Raw genomic sequence first — 17,084 nt, forward strand, 5'->3', positions numbered from 1 at the left:
GGATTACATTACAATATTAACACAGTTGGAGCTCTGCTTTAAAGGGAAGTTCCTTTTTAAAATCGGTTTTATTCTTGATCATTTTAATTTTAATCCTGGTTAATTCTCTGATTGGACATGATCCATCCTGTTTCTGCATTATAACCTTAATACACATGCCTATTTACTAGGGATGCACCATATTATCAGTCTGGTAACGGCATCGACTAATATCAAAATTTCTGCCAATTTTCTGCTGGCACTTCTGTGTTCACACTGGAAGCACTCCCAGGGTATGCATGCACTCCAGCGCAAAATCACCGCAACAAAACCTTTATTTGTTTCTGAATACGCCGTATTAGACGTTTTACTGAACAGGTTTCTCAATTTGAGACAAGATGATGTGAAGGTAACTACTGTTCACAGTTTTCTACATTTGTGGGTAATGGCTCTTATGATGATTGGCTGGAGTCCCAAAGCCTTAGAAATGTCTCTGTAACCTTTCAGACTGATAGATGTCAGTGACTTTGTTCTTTAGATGGTTCCATGATGTGTTGGAGATCTTTTAGACTACTTCACTGTCAGACCGGCTCTAGTTAAGGCAGGGGTGTCAAACTCAAGGCCCGGGGGCCAAATCCGGCCGGTGGTACAGTTACACCCAGCCCACCAGATCATATGATACTTCTATCATAACTGGCTACCAGTATAAGGTCTGCAGATGTCCTCCAGTATAAAGACATAAACTTAACCTTGATGGTTTATAACATCCTTGCTGAGTCATAAAAATTAAAAGTCAGGAACAAAGAGAGAAATTAGTGTTCTCTCTATACTTTCAATTTGGCATCTCACAGTTTGACTTTTTATCTCAGATTTTCAGTTTTTTACTTATCATGTTGACCTTCTAATCTCTAAATCATTTAGGCTGACACTCAGGGGTTAAATGTTGACCCTGTTAGGCCCTCAGGTTAGACCCAAATCCAGAATCCGGCCCCTGGTGTGAATGAGTTTGACACCCCTGATTTAAGGGATTCTGGATCCTACAGGTCCGGCAGTGATCAGGTCTGGGTGTGGATAGTCAAACTGAACTCAACTCTCCAAAAAAATTTTTTTCAACTTAATAAATGAAATAATCACTTAAAAAGTGAATATTGTATTTCCTCAGGTTATATCTGTCTAATATTAAATTAGTCTGGAACATTTATGTATGACAAATATGCAAACAAAAAATCAGGAAAAGGCCCAATGTTGTTTTTTCTCCTAACAGATGAAACTCTGTGTGCTAAGCATGTTGGTGTGTGCATGTTTCTGTTTCTAAGACGTTAAAGACCAGGACTAACTAGCCCTCTTTCTCTGTGTGATTTAATCTCATCTCTGCGTGATTTAATCTCATCTCTGTGTGATTTAATCTCATCTCTGTGTGATTTAATCTCATCTCTGTGTGATTTAATCTCATCTCTGTGTGATTTAATCTCATCTCTGCGTGATTTAATCTCATCTCTGTGTGATTTAATCTCATCTCTGTGTGATTTAATCTCATCTCTGTGTGATTTAATCTCATCTCTGTGTGATTTTAATCTCATCTCTGTGTGATTTAATCTCATCTCTGCGTGATTTAATCTCATCTCTGTGTGATTTAATCTCATCTCTGTGTGATTTAATCTCATCTCTGTGTGATTTTAATCTCATCTCTGTGTGATTTAATCTCATCTCTGCGTGATTTAATCTCATCTCTGTGTGATTTAATCTCATCTCTGTGTGATTTAATCTCATCTCTGTGTGATTTAATCTCATCTCTGTGTGATTTAATCTCATCTCTGTGTGATTTAATCTCATCTCTGTGTGATAAATGAGACTGAAACCATCCCTCTTCTCTTCAGCCTTGTAAATAACTGTGTGTGTTTGTTGCAGACATGTCACAGTGTGGGAGGAGAACGGCTCAAGATTATTTACCGACTGTCACACATGAAGCCACCGAAACCCTTTCACCTCAACAGAGAACATATCTCATTTTGATTTATAAAGCATGGAAAGTGGGCGGACAGTCATCTTCATTTAGATACAGAGAGAATCATTTACTTCAGCAACAGCAGGATGAAATGGAAAAAATCATTCAGAAAGTTAACTTCAACTTTAAAAGAGAGCAAAAGCTGCAAAAACGTTTCACTATCTGGAAGAAGTTCTGATCATTTCTGGTTATTTTCACAACTAAAGCTTTATGAGATGATATGAAAGTTTAGTTTGAAGATATCAGTTTTCTATTTGAATTTCAGCTTTAAAAACATCTTTTTTAACCTCATAATAATCAACACTGTAACGGTCCAAATCTAATCAGGTGTGTTTGTCTAATTTCTCTTTTATTTCTTATCTCTCTATAATTTATCTTATTTGAATTGTTTCTATTCTTCTTTAAGCGTTTTTTCATCATATCATTTTATCTTTATGAAGTTCATTATTAGTTCATGCAGGAGGCAGTGATCACGCCCAGCTGTGATCAGCTGATCCCAATTATCGCCTTCTTGCCCACAGCCAATCACAGCGGTGTATTTACATGTGACGTACGTCTCACTAATCCCTGATTTCATTAATGCTGATGGACCTCCTCCACCCCAGCCTCCTCCTTCACAGCATAAAGCTTGCTGCTCCCTCCTGTTCATGCTCATGCTACTGTGTATTGACTGCTTTTAAACTAATTTATTGTATTCAATATGCACCATCGTAAATGTACACTATATTGCCAAAAGTATTCACTCGCCCATCCAGATAATGTAAATCAGGTGTTCCAGTCACTTCCATGTCCACAGGTGTATAAAATCATCACCTAGGCATGCAGACTGTTTCTACAAACATTAGTGAAAGAATGGCTCGCTCTCAGGAGCTCAGTGAATTCCAGCGTGGTACTGTGATAGGATGCCACCTGTGCAACAAGTCCAGTGGTGAAATTTCCTGGCTCCTAAATATTCCAGTCAACTGTCAGTGGTATTAGAACAAAGTGGAAGTCATTGGGAACCACAGCAACTCAGCCACCAAGTGGTAGGCCACGTAAAATGACAGAGCGGGGTCAGAGGATGCTGAGGTCATAGTGCACAGAGGTGGCCAACTTTCTGCAGAGTCAATGGCTACAGACCTCCAAACTTCATGTGGCCTTCAGATTAGCTCAAGAACAGTGGTAGAGAGCTTCATGAATGGGTTTCCATGGTTACAGCTGCATCCAAGCCATACATCACCAAGTGCAATGCAAAGCGTGGGATGCAGTGGTGTAAAGCACGCCATCACTGGACTCACCACTGGACAGGAGAACGGTACTTGTCTGACTGCATTGTGCCAAGTGTAAAGTTTGGTGGAGGGGGGATTATGGTGTGGGCTTGTTCTTCAGGAGCTGGGCTTGGCCCCTTAGTTCTAGTCAAAGGAACTCTGAATGCTTCAGCATACCAAGAGATTCTGGACAATTCCATGCTCCCAACTTTGTGGGAACAGTTTGGGGATGGCCCCTTCCTGTTCCAACATGACTGTGCACCAGTGCACAAAGCAAGGTCCATAAAGACATGGAGGAGAGAGTTTGGTGTGGATCAACTTGACTGGCCTGCACAGAGTCCTGACCTCAACCCCATAGAACACCTTTGGGATGAATCAGAGTGGAGACTGAGAGCCAGGCCTTCTGGTCCAACATCAGTGTGTGACCTCACAAATGTACTTTTGGAAGAATGGTCAAAAATTCCCATAAACACACTCCTAAACCTTGTGGAAAGCCTTCCCAGAAGAGTTGAAGCTGTTCTAGCTGCAAAGGTTGGACCCACGTCATATTAAACCCTATGGATTAAGAATGGGATGTCACTTAAGTTCATATGCCAGGCAAGGCAGGTGAGTGAATACTTTTGGCAATATAATGTATCTATCCATACCCAGAGTGGAGTGGAGCTTTTGGCATGCACTGAAGACAGACCTCAGCACGTGCTGTGGAATTGCAATAAGACCTGAATGGGAGCATGAGCAGATCGCTGCACAGATGGAGTATGTGGAATTTAAGGGTTTCTCCTCCAGCTTCATCCTCCTGGAAAAATGTTGCTAATTGTTTTGTGCCACTTAGACAGTGTGCAAGAGTTTGGCTGCCATTTTTAGTAATCAAAAACAAGAAATGAGTTCATATCTGGTATCCAAGACTTCTATTTTTGCTGCTGTGGTATCAAACAGGTATCACTATCTTTGACTTTTACTTCAGATTGTCAAGAGTTAAAATCTGGCAACTTCTGAAAAGTCTTCCTGGTGTAAATGCACTGTTTGTCTTTCAATCTTCGTTGCTGATGAGTTTTGTGTGTAAATGATTTAAAACTGTCTCAGATTAAAGTCTCAAGTAAAGGCAGGATTTTTAATAGAATGAGAAGAAATAAAATTCCATGATAAGCAGGTTTCTGAAGGTAAATTCTGATTTAGGTGTCTTTTTTCCTCAGTATCATCAGCTGAAGACAAACATTAACAACACAATGAAACCTCGCCTCTTACCTTCCTTGGCAGGGGGAATTGTGGGTAGCGGTGTGGTTGTAGGGGGTTTGGTCGGGGCCGGAGTCGGGACGGGTACTGCACAGAGAAAATAAACAGACAGAGGAAGACATGAAAACCTGCAATCAGGACCACGTCATCATAAAACCATCAGCATGAGCTGCGAGACCCCTGAATTAAACCTACCTCAAAAACACCATAGAAGAAGAAGAAGAGAACCTCAGACAGCCACACAGAGACATGTCTAATGTAAAGAAATGTGTGAAATAAGCACATCCCGCTCTGTGATCTCAGCTGCTGTGTAATTTTCTGGATTGATCACAGCGTCTGCTGCCGTCTAAATCAAACTCCCACTGCCGCGGCTTTCAACTCTTTACCTTTATTCTGCGTGGGGGGGCGGAGAAACGAGATAAACCAGCTGCCCCCTACGAACGCCCCGCCGTGTGTTCATTCAGAGCTGTTTAGGTGTTCAATCAGAGACCCGAGGAGGGGAATTACAGCTGATAGTAGGGAGGGAGAGCTCCGCGTGACTGCCTGCAGCGACGGGGAGACGTTTAGAGAAAAGGCCCCAGCGTTCATTTACATCAAAACAAAGTAATAAATCAGCGAGGAGGCTCTCTGCAGAGAGACGGAGCAGAGGGGAGCAGCTTTGAGCAAACAAATACCTGCTCCACCAAGGATTATGCTCTTTTAATCCACTTTGTATTGCTCTGGATATTTCAGGGGTTTGGCTCTATTTCTCTGATTTTCTTTTTACCTCCTGTCTTTTCGCTTCCCTTTCCTCCTTTTTAAAACCTAATCTGGATCAGTCTGGTACACTGATATGGGTACTGGATGAGCAGATCTATTTTTGGAAGATTATCGATCCTAAAAACAATCTGCCTGCAGTGATTTATGTCAAACTTTCACCTTTATCCATCTAGAAATCCCATCATGATTTTAAGAATCAATAAAGGATGTAGATGCTGGATTCTCCAGATACCTGAAATATGGATGTTAACATTTAAATCAAGCTGATACTGAAACTGATACGGATATATGAGTGTAGTCCAGACCTTAAACTTCAGTCCTTTAAACGCTTTAAAACCTACCAATGTGCAAGTCCACCAGGACATATTCTTCATTTTGACATACTGTAGTGCAATTTTTGGGAGTATTTTTGTTTGCTTTACATCAATATAACCCTTATATCCCATGTTTTAATAATATGTATTGACTTATGTCTTAACTACTACAACAAATTGCTTAAAAGTGCAATAAACCTAAAATAAATAAATAAATAAATCATTTTTGTTTTTATCACATTCATTTCAAAACACAGAAATTGCACAGCTGTATCCCTCAAATTTGTAAATGTAAAAAAGTTGCACAATATCCTTTGGAACCTCAGGAAATTTAGTTGGAGTCTGTTCATAACTTGCTTTTTGAGATATAGTCAATTTAGTAACCTGTAAAAAAACGAGCCAGATGAGTAGTTGGACTCTTCCTCTGATGCTGCAACCAGTCTGAAAGCTTCGCGCCAGCTCTAAGACTGTTTGACGTGACCAGGTTTTTGCAGCTCCATAACTACATATGTGTGGAAGTGTGTCAAAGGTGTGTGTGATGGGGTCTGGTGTGTGTGTGTCTGAGTGTTTTTGTAAAAATGTAGGGCTGAAACGAGAGCGAGGGCGAGTATGTATGCAGGCTAAGATCTACGGTGTATTCTGCGGGAAAATACAGCACTTCTTGTTGTGTGTGGGTGTGTGTGTGGGGGTGTGTTTGTGTGTGTGGGGGTGTGTGTGTGTGTGTGTGGGGGGTTATCGGGTAGGGACACGTAAAAATCATGTGACGGGTCATGCCCACAACGTGATGATGTTTATTTCAACGTAGGAAGTGCTGCAAACACCCGTGGTCTTGTTTATAAAGATTTTTGTTATGAGCCCTTTAATGTGTATTTTTACAAACCCATCACTGCAACGTTAAAGCGCTCTGAAACATGGTGAATAAATGACATGGTTTAGTTTAAAGGAGGGTAAACTGTCCTTGTAACAGTCAAAGATTACGTCGATAAAGTCCACTAAAGATAATCTAGCATAGAAACATAAAAATAATCCCCTCCTTTCCTGCAGACTGTCTGTCCTGGTTATTGTGGGGAGCTGCTGCTGCATAAAAACTAAAACAGCTTGTTGTGAGAGGAGGCTAGAGGATTCATCTCTGAGCTCTCAGGAGGATAAAAGATGTTTGCTGTTTAAAGACGTGATGGTCCTCCCTGCTTCTTTTCTACACGCTGACAGCTGACAGCGGCGGCGGCTGCTTTCGTCTCCGTGTTGCTGCTGTATGTCTTTGTGACACATGTGCAGGCTTGTTTAAAAACGGAGAGCTGGCACAGAGGAGGTGAAGCACTGAGAGTGTCAGTAGTGGATTAAAGCATTATAGAAGAGATGAATATGTCTACACTTTTGCATTAGAGACACTTTTTGGTCATTCAGGTACAGAGCGACTCCACTTTAGCACCCATACTCTAAATCAGGGGTCCTCAACCGTTTTTAGCACCCAAAATAAAGGGGTCAAGGACCGAGGACCCCACTGTGCCCAAAGGCTGCTAAACACAGCCATGAATGTGCAGTGCAGGCAGGGCCACCCATGGGGGGGGGTAAAGGAGAGAGCTTTCTGGGGCCCAACCAAACTTGGGGTCAGCAAAATCATGGTCCATTGTAAAGTTAAGCTGTGGTATTTTATATTTAACCTGAATAATAACCCTCTTATCAAAGAAACACATATATTTTTTATTCATTTGTGAAGTCCTCTTAGAAATATAAATCCCTTTTAAAAACAGAATGAAAATGGGTTAATAATGGCAAAAAAATGGTGGCTAAGGTGATGAAATTGGATTTTAAAAGTAGAAAAAATGGGTTAGAGGTATAAAAAATTAATAAAGTGGCAAAAAAAATCACCCAAAAATGGCTAAAATAGGTTAAAGTGGCAAAAAATTGTGGAAATTTTGTTAAATACAATAAAAAAGTTGCTATAAACTGGCATAAAAGGGTTTACTGAGGCAGAAATGAGTTAAACTGGCAAAAACAGTCATATCAAATGTGAAATGCGGTTCAAAAGGGCATAAAAAGTGGCAAAGTGGGGAAAATAGTGGCATTAATGGGTCAACAGAGCCAACAATAGGCAGAGAGCTGCAAGAATTGGTTTAAAGTGGCAAAATGGGCAGAAAAAAAGATGTGGAAAGGTTTATAATTTGACAAAAATAGGTTTTGAGTAGCAAAAATGTGCCACAATTGGCAAAAATAGGTCGGAAAAATCATGAAAACAGGTTAAAATTTAGCAAAATTGGTGTCAAGTGGCAACAGTGCAATTTAAAAAATATTCTTCATTTTTTTAGGGCATCTCTCAGTGTCTCGTGACCCCCAATGGGGTCCTGACCCCAAGGTTGAGAACCACAGTTTTAAAGGACATGCTGAGGCACTAGCTAATAAAACATGTGGGCTTACAGTGAAATGACACTGACTGGCCTGCATGAAAAGGCAAGGATGGAACGTTTTACTGGCTGTAAAGGATGACATCATCTTTCAATAGCCTATAGGATGTTTGCAATCATGTGATCTATATGTCCGTGAGGGGTAGGACAGCCACAGGAATCAGTCTGATTAGAGGAAAGTTAGTACTTCATAGCTCTAATTGGACCTGTCTGCTGCAGTTATCATCAGAACATTTCTACATACACTGAATACACCTTAACAAAAAAGTCATTTTTTCCACAGTTTAACTGATTTACCTGGAGTAGAGGCGATGAACTTACTCAGTCCTGCAGACCTCTAAGTCTTGTCTATGTAGATGAAGGGAAACCAGAGTCTAGAGGAGTCTAGTCCTGAGCTAGGAGGCTAGCTGAGCCCCTTTAACATATAACAAAGTCTTATCAAAAAATTAAAACAGTGATGCACTTTCAACAGAATAAACCTTGTGTGGTGAGAGACCGAGTAATGATGAGCCATTCATGAACGACTCTGTTCTACTTAACGGCTCTTTAATGTGAGCCACTGTAGCTAGCTCCTGTTTGAGTACCAGTTTCCTTTCCTCCATCCTTTTGTCCTTATTTAATCCACATTAAAAAAAAACAAAACAAAAAACTGGCACCAAATGAAGAGCAACCAGCTCGACTAAGACAGCTGAACAGACCTCTAAAGAGAGACAGATTTCCTGTCATTACGAGAGAGAGAGACTGGACAGACATCAGCTGAGGAAACACGGGTCAGATCAGAGTTTAATGAGCTAGACCAGGACGGATCTGGACTGAACACAAACCGCACCAGTTTGTGTAAACGGACCACACACCAGCGCTGTGCCACATCGCTCGTCCAGCTTCAGTCTGAGGCTTGTTTAATTTGCTGCTGTTTGTGAGATTTTCATACTCTTTCTAAAACACAGTAAAAGTTTTTCTTTTCAGATGAAATAGTCGAGTTAACCCTTCAAACCTACGGGATCACCGGCCCTCCCATTTGCATGTCTATTTTTAACCGTGGCAAATGAGCCAGAGCAATAATTCTTTTTGCAGATAGAACCAGAGGAGTAACACTAACATAAAAAACACAGTCAGTGTGTTCCAGCGTTCTGCTTCCTTCTAGAAATATCCTTCCTTCCTTTGTGTAAATCTATTACAAAGTACACACTTCAAAAAATAATATAAAATAATCCGGGGTATAAATATGAGTCACACTTGTTTTTGTTTCAGCATGGTCGTCTGCAAACACATGCATGCTCAAAAGTGTCCGGCACACTTAGAGATTTGATTGTTGTTGTTTTAAAAAGATGCTCTCTTTTGTAACCTGACACACCAGATGGATTCGTTTCACACATCCATCTGGGAAAGCTTCAACAGGAAATGTTCGGGAAAGGCAGAGGATTTGGACAAAACTCAGAGTGTGATCGGATGAACGTTCTGTTACGTCTCTACGGGCCAATCAGAGCAACAAAAAACACGTGACGTAGCCGCTATCAAGCTGCGTGTGCACAGCTACCGAAGACTTACGCGAAACATGGCGACTGTAGACATGTCAGTACTCGACTTTTGTGGTTTTTGAAAAGAAAACAACTCACTGCTGTTCTTTGTTCCTCCTTTACAAAGAAATGTCGTCAAGTTCTGATAAAACTGGCGCTTTAGTAGCATCCACGCTAATCTCCTCCATAACTGCACCAGCTCTTGCTGCTGCTTGTTTACGTCACGACTCTGCCATGCCTGAAAGTACCGCCCCTCGTAGCTGATTGGTCCTGTCACTTTCTAACCGGGCCCAAACAGTTCAGATGGGAGCTTAACAAGACGGATTCACCAGTGAAAGACAAGGATCCATCTGCTTTGCAAGGTTAGTCTTTTTGTAAATTGAGCACAATTTCATTTTATTTTAGTTTTTGCCACAGTTTATAAAGATACCTGTACTTCAAAAAAAAGTTACAACCAAACTCAAAATATTTTTTTTGTGGCTTGAAATGATCTGGTGCAACTATTTTAAAATCTGAGGGATACAGCTGTGACATCTCTGTGTTTAAGAAAATGTGTAAAAAAAAAACAAAAAACACCTTTCTAATTCTTGTGGTTTTTTGCACTTTTGAGCAGTTTCATTTGTTACTATGGACTTATCACATATATATCATAAAAATTTGGTTTCTAAGGGTTGTACTGATGTAAAGCCAATTCAAATACTCCAAAAATGTCACTACAGCATGTAAAAATGTAAAGATATGCTCTGGTGGAGTCGTTAGGTCATAACGGGTTAAAAAGGCCAAAAACAGCAGGACTGCTGGGAAATCACCACTGCAGTCAACAAAGAAAACACCAGCAGAGTTCTGGATATTTCCTTCATACATCCATCATGAGTAAATCATAATCAAAAATGTTTACATTCAAGTGGAAAAACTGTGGTCATTCTCAGCACTGAAACCAGAAAAGTGTCCTATTGAAGAATCCAAAGGTTTGATTCAGTTTCCTCTGCACTGACATGACAGTGTGTATCGTAGGGAGCTGACAGCAGCCTCTAACCCCCAAAGTAGATCAAGAAACATTCACTTATCAAACAGAACACAAAATAAAGAAATGAGCTGAAAGCTCATGCTTCTTCACATCATTTTGGATGAATTCTCTGAAAGCCTGGTGGAGCTAGATCTGGTCTTTGTGCCCACATTCGTAGGGTATTTGTAGAATTGTCTGAATACTCACGTGTCTTCCCGTTGACGGTGACAGCGGGTCCTTCAGTCCCGTCCAGCAGCTGAGCGTAAACGCTGATCTTATACTGCGTGTTGGGCTTCAGGTTATTGAAACAGTGTCTGCTGGATCCTCCACCCAGCTTCGTCTCCTGCTTCTGACCGTCTGCAGGGAAATACAGAAACATTTCATCACTATGATGCTGAGAAAGATCTGGATTTTTCACACTTTTTCTGTATTTTAACTGTGGAGGATTTCTTATCAGATAGATTTTTACTAGTGTCGTCCATCTCAAAGATGACGGCGCTCAGAGAACCCATCCTGCAGGAACATTTTCCTTTTCTAAACGTGGGTGAGTTGTGCCACTTTCTGTTTCGCTGAAATTGTTTTACCTGCATTTTTCCTTTAATTGTTTGATGTTTCACTGTAGTTTTTGATGATTTGAAAAGTCCATCTGTCTGTGATCCAGGGCTCAGTATGCTTTAGATCAGTGTTACTCAACCCTGCTCGACCAAAGTGCCAAATTGTTGAAAAATACCGTTGCAAGGGCCACAATCTAAGAGGTAAAAAAAGGCAAAAACAGCTGGAAGTACAATAACAATGACTTAAAGGTGGAAAAAATGGTCAAAAAGCAACAAAAATGGGTGAAAAGGGGTGAGAATGGGGAGGAAAAGTGGAAGAGGGGTCAGAAAGTAGCAAAAATGGGTGAGAAGTGACAAAAAAATGAGTTACAGGTAGAAAAAAATGGTCCAAAAGTGGCAAAAACTAGGCAGAAACAAAAGAGTTAAAAGTGACTAAAATGGGCCAAAAGCAGAGTGGCAAAAATGGCCAAAAAAATAGGAAACAAGTGGTATTTAGTAGAAAAAAGTTGCTGAAATGGGTGAAAAGTGGTGAAAAAAGGCAACAATGGGATATACTAGCAAAAGGAAGTGGCAAAAAGAGGAAATGTGGTATTTAATGGCAGCAGGTAGCTTAAATGGGTCAAAAATGGCAACAAAAATGGCTAAAATGGGAAAAACCGGGAAAAAACTGGCATTTAATGACAAAAGGTAGCTTAAATGGGTGAAAATTGGGAGAAAGAATGGTGAAAAGGGGCAAAAATGGGATAAAAGTGGCAAAACAAACAGGTAAAAAATTGTCAAAATGGGTAAAAGTAGGAAAAAGGTGGTATTTAATGGCAGAAGGTAGCTTAAATGGGTGAAAAGTGGCAATACATGGTGAAAAAGGGCTAAAAAGGTTTCCTGGGGGAATAATATTTAAAATGAAGACATCAGAAATTCAGTCAACGTTGATGTGACCTCCTCAATGACAGATTACCATCCTCCACAGTAATGCTCATGGCGCTGGAGCCACAACAAGCAAAATGTTTCTCTAGTGGACCATTTAGATTTGGGACAAGTTAAAATGTGGTTTGGGAAGGTGGAAAATAAAGTTAGTCTGGAGCTTGATAAAAAATTTTCATGATTAGTGATGCAAAGGCATTTTAAATGTATAACCTGCAAATTCCAAAGGACGTGTTTCTGTAGAGACTGTGCGCTTTAACTCTGAACCCACCACACGCATCCTCAGGGTCGTCGTCTACAGGCCGGCCCAGCACGGTGCAGCTTAAAGCAGACCGTCTGGGTCTGGCCTGTCTGAGGTTGATCTGCTGCTCTTTGCTTCCTGTTTTAACAAAATGTTGATTTACAGGTACAGCTCAAAAACCAGAATATCATAAAAACGTTCAATATTTTTTGTCACTCTTTTCTGAAAGTGAAACTCATATATTATATAGACTCATTACACATAGAGTGAAATATTTCAAGCCTTTATTTCTTGAAATGTTGATGATTATGGCTCACAGATAATGAAAACCCCAAATCCAGTGTCTCAAAAAATTAGAATATTACATAAGATCAATAAAAAAAGGATATTTTAAACAGAAATGTCAGGCTTCTGAAAAGTATGTTCATTTCTATGCCTTCAGTACTTGGTTGGGCCTCCTTTTGCATGAATTACTGCATCAATGCGGCGTGGCATGGAGGCGATCAGCCTGTGGCACTGCTCAGGTGTAATGGAAGCTCAGGTTGCTTTGGTAGTGGCCTTCAGGTCATGAAATCAGCATCTCCATGGTGCTTGTGAGCAGAAGGAAGCATGAAGGTCTCTAAAATGTCCTGGTAGATGGCTGCGTTGACTGTGGACTTCAGAAAACACATATCCTTTTTTATTGATCTTATGTAATATTCTAATTTTCTGACACATTGAATTTTGTGTTTTCATGATCTGTAAGCCATAATCATCAACATTTCAAGAAAGAAAGTCTTGAAGTATTTCACTCTATGTGTTGTGAGTTTATGTAATATATGGGTTTTGCTTTCAGAAAAGAGTGACAAAAAATATTGAACTTTTTCATGATTTTTTTGAGATGTACCTGTCGTGTCTGGATAAATGGCCTGCTGCCTGAACACTGTGTTTTATTTTAAAATAATAATGTTCTGAGTGTTCCTGTTTCCTCCATAACACTGACATTAGGAGGGAACTTTGACCTTAATGACATGGTTTAAACACTGAAGCTGTTAAATTAAAGGAAATAAATCTGACACCTTCAGCATGATAAAGCTTGGAGCATGTGGCTGTGACAAAAACTGTTTAAGGCTACAGGATTTTAAGCCCGATTTGGAGCAAGATTTGCCTCCTCCGATGATCGTGAGGCGTATCCCGAGAGGAGCCTTGTCGCAAATGACTGTCTGCCTGAATATTCCTCGTGTGTGTGGTGTCAACACGATTGTTTTACTGCTCCAAATCGCGTCATAGCCCCCAAAATCCGATTCTAGGTTGTAATGCCTCTGACAGAGTAGCCACGACAACCAATGAGAGCGTGCAGATGGGATAGCGTCACACGTCATACGTGATTTCAGCACTCACAACCATGAACACAACTTTAACTTAATTCCAGCCTGGGTTTCATCCTGAGTCTTTCCCTTGTTTTATGATTGTTGCTTCACCTGTAACTCATGCCAGGACAGCCTGTTGTGGAGGGACAGCAAGATGGCATCGACAGACATCCGTGTTTGTTTGTTTTTTTCTGAAGTCACGTGATCACCAAGGTCGTAGGCAGGTCGGCAGGTGTGTGGTCTCCAGTGATCTGACAGTCTGGCTGAGTCGTCTAGTGTGTGCGTTCAGAGGATTAAAGGTGAAAAATCTTTTGGTCTCCCCCGGTTTTAAAAACTTTTCAGATTTAAAATGTTCTAGTGTGTGGCCGGCCTTAGTTCTTATTCCCCTGAGGTATTCTTCTCTGACTTCAGCAGTCAAATATCCCTCTGCACTAAAGTCGCCTCCTTTAAAGAGCTTTGCAATCACAGAAATACTTTCTTAAATCATAATTCTCAGCAGCCAAAGATTGCCAACAGAAATAATTGTGTATTTATAGGATTATGATAACACACTTCAGCATCAAACAATCACAGAGAGACGCTGATCTGAAGGCAATCATCCACCTCAGAGGTAAAACAGTCTTTTCACACGGCAGCATCCAGCCAGTAGAAATGTAATGGCTGTTATTTATCACCTGCAGGCATTCTGCAGCAACACAGCTGTCATTAACGTCACATTAAAGGCACATATTATCACAGCTCCCCTCAGTGCTGAACACAATGGAGCTAAATGAGGATTTATAACTGTGCAGCTGGAAAATAATCACCAGAGGAATGTTTCTACTGCAGGAGGAGGGGAGAAACGAAGGGAAATTAGGGTGTTTTGGCAGAAAATAAGCAGGGAAGGAGGGAGGCACAATGAGGAGGAAAACATCAGTCAAGAAGAGAAAATGAAGAGTTTGAAAAGTAAAAATGAAAATCTTTCTGTAACAAAAATAGTAAGAACCCAGCCTTCATTCAAGTTTCCTTTAATTTCATACCAAAAATAACTACAAATGAATGCTATTGGATTTAGTTGATATTTGATAAGCCGATATTTCCAAACATATTTTAGCTGATCTATACATTCACAGCTCTGTGTAACCCTAGACAACCACCTTTACCTGATGGTAGACCTATACCTGACACATGATCTGATCCTAGCAGCCACATTTACTCATTTATTCCAGTATTTTAGCTCACACAGCAGAACATAAATGTCACTGAGCTGTGTCTACAGAGCGGCTCAGTGTTTGACTACACAGCTGAACCTTTAAAACAACAACATCTTTGTTGTCTCAGGATGCTTAGGCATTCTGAATATCAAATGTCTCTGTGCAGCATTTTCAAACTCCCACCAATGAAAACATCCCAGTATGTCAGAGCCTCCACTCCCTCTTTCATCCCTCCCACCAGCACAGACATTCAGAGTAGGAGGAAAGCAGATCTGTATTTACTGTATACAGCATTATGTAGGCCAAGCTCTGCTTTACAGAGTCAGAGAGACTCAGTCACACTTACTGTTAGCACCAGAGTAACACCCACTAAAACATCCATGTAAAGGAATCTGGTCATTTATTTTAGATGTCTGTGCAGGTTCTCACTCATCCAGGTCATGGTCATCCAACTCTTCACCAGCAGGGTAACTGGACTTACTGGTTTAGTATTTCAATAGAATTTAAACCCAAATATAAACAAGGGTAAAGAGGAAACGCAGTTAAACATTTACAAAAAAAACAAAACAAAAAAACCCAGACTGTACAAGATTTGTTTGTGTCAGAGAGGAAACCAACCACAAACATCCATCCATCCATCCATCCGTCCATCCACCTAACCATCCATCCATCCATCCATCCATCCATCCATCAATGCATCCATCCATCCATCAATGCATCCATCCATCAATGCATCCATCCATCAATGCATCCATCCATCCATCCATCCATCCATCCATCCATCAATGCATCCATCCATCCATCCATCCATCCATCCATCCATCCATCCATCCATCCATCCATCCATCCATCCATCCATCCATCCATCCATCCATCAATGCATCCATCCATCCATCCATCCATCCATCCACCTAACCATCCATCCATCCATCCATCTTTAAAGTTACATGTTAAGAACATATTTAGGTGATGACTTACTGAGCAGAGACTCGATGGTCACTCTGTAGTTGCTGGCGTGTCGGTGAGGCTGCCACTGGGCGCACATACTGGTCATCCTCACCTGATAGGTGCTTAGGTTAGTCACGCCCAGGTACACTGCAGGAAGGAAGTGAGAGAGAGAATGTCAATCATTCTACAACATAAAGAGAAAACGATTCATTCATGTCAACATGACAGCAGATGTTACATAACCAGCATGTACAGTTCAACATGCTTCAATGTGTTTAACCCTCTAAGTGTTTAAAATAACATTATGAGTGCAGAAGGATAATTTAAATGATTATTACTCTAAATATGGGATAATGAAGCTCATATAAGGGTATTTATGGAGGACATGTGACTTTGATCAAATCCAAACTTTACTGATAAATCAAAACAAAGATAAAGGACCAGACAATAAAGGCACAAAAAATAAAAGTACATGGATACTTGTTATTTTATTAAAATATATCAAATATTAATGCAGACATCCCAAACTTAATAAGCAAAAACCACTAATCCAATTTTATTCTGTGCTCTATTTCCCCAGTGTTGTGCTTAATCCTGATATAATTACTCTAAGCACACACAGAAAAAGCATTGAGATGAACAGAAATAAACCGTCCTTTCCTCTGAAGTCTAAAAATATGCATTATACAGCGTAGTGAGCATTCCTCTGTACACGCTGCTGTTAGAATAAATCTGTATATAACTGCACAGAGAAACCACACACCACTGCGCCTCCAGATGACTGGTATAAAAATGTATGGCCAGTTGGCTTCAAGGACGCTGGCATGCATTTTCAAAGATATACAGCTCCACTGTGTGTGAGAGTGCAGGTCCAAACAAAGCCACACATGGGCCATTTATGCAAACTCTATGTATGCACTTTGACTTTCCGACTGGTTTGAAGTTTGGAGAGATTAGCATGATTCTGTTCTCATACACAGCAGTATATTCCACATTCACCAGGACAAAACAACATGTTTCAGTGGAATCAAACACCGCATTCAGAGTGTTTTGGATTCCATTTAAATGCAAAATGCATCTCTGCATAAATATGTAAAAATCTCCATATTTATATTCTGGACAATATTCTTACTTTAGAGTCTGACCAGCAGAGAGCTGATAGTCAAAGACGGCCACACTCTCATGCTTGGTTCAAGCTCCAGTAAAACTCGGACTGGCTGCTTTACTTTACTAAAGAATACTGAAGAAATTAAGGAGGAAATACAAGCACATGTGTATCTTATTTTATGACCATTAGCAGATTGTTCATATTTGACAAACTTAAATGTTTCAGATCATTAAGTTAATGTTAATATTAGACAAAGATAACCTGAGTAAATAAAAAGACAGTTTTTAAAGGATGATTTCATTAACAAA

The 17,084-nt window shown here is 40.3% G+C and overlaps 1 protein-coding gene across 3 annotated transcripts in view; it reads right to left on the reverse strand.

The window, feature by feature from the left end:
* The window catches only part of LOC121523988 (collagen alpha-1(XIV) chain-like), a 269,909-nt gene that overhangs the window by 79,282 nt on the left and 173,543 nt on the right, over positions 1 to 17,084 (reverse strand). For all 3 annotated transcript variants that reach the window (XM_041809125.1, XM_041809124.1, XM_041809126.1), the window contains exons 23-25: positions 15,699 to 15,815; positions 10,670 to 10,819; positions 4,477 to 4,551 (exon numbers count right to left, since the gene is read on the reverse strand). In XM_041809125.1, coding sequence (XP_041665059.1) covers positions 4,477 to 4,551; positions 10,670 to 10,819; positions 15,699 to 15,815 — 342 coding nt within the window. The remainder of the gene's footprint in view (positions 1 to 4,476; positions 4,552 to 10,669; positions 10,820 to 15,698; positions 15,816 to 17,084) is intronic.

The sequence above is a fragment of the Cheilinus undulatus genome, linkage group 16 (genome assembly GCF_018320785.1).
Source record: "Cheilinus undulatus linkage group 16, ASM1832078v1, whole genome shotgun sequence".
NCBI lineage: Eukaryota > Metazoa > Chordata > Actinopteri > Labriformes > Labridae > Cheilinus > Cheilinus undulatus.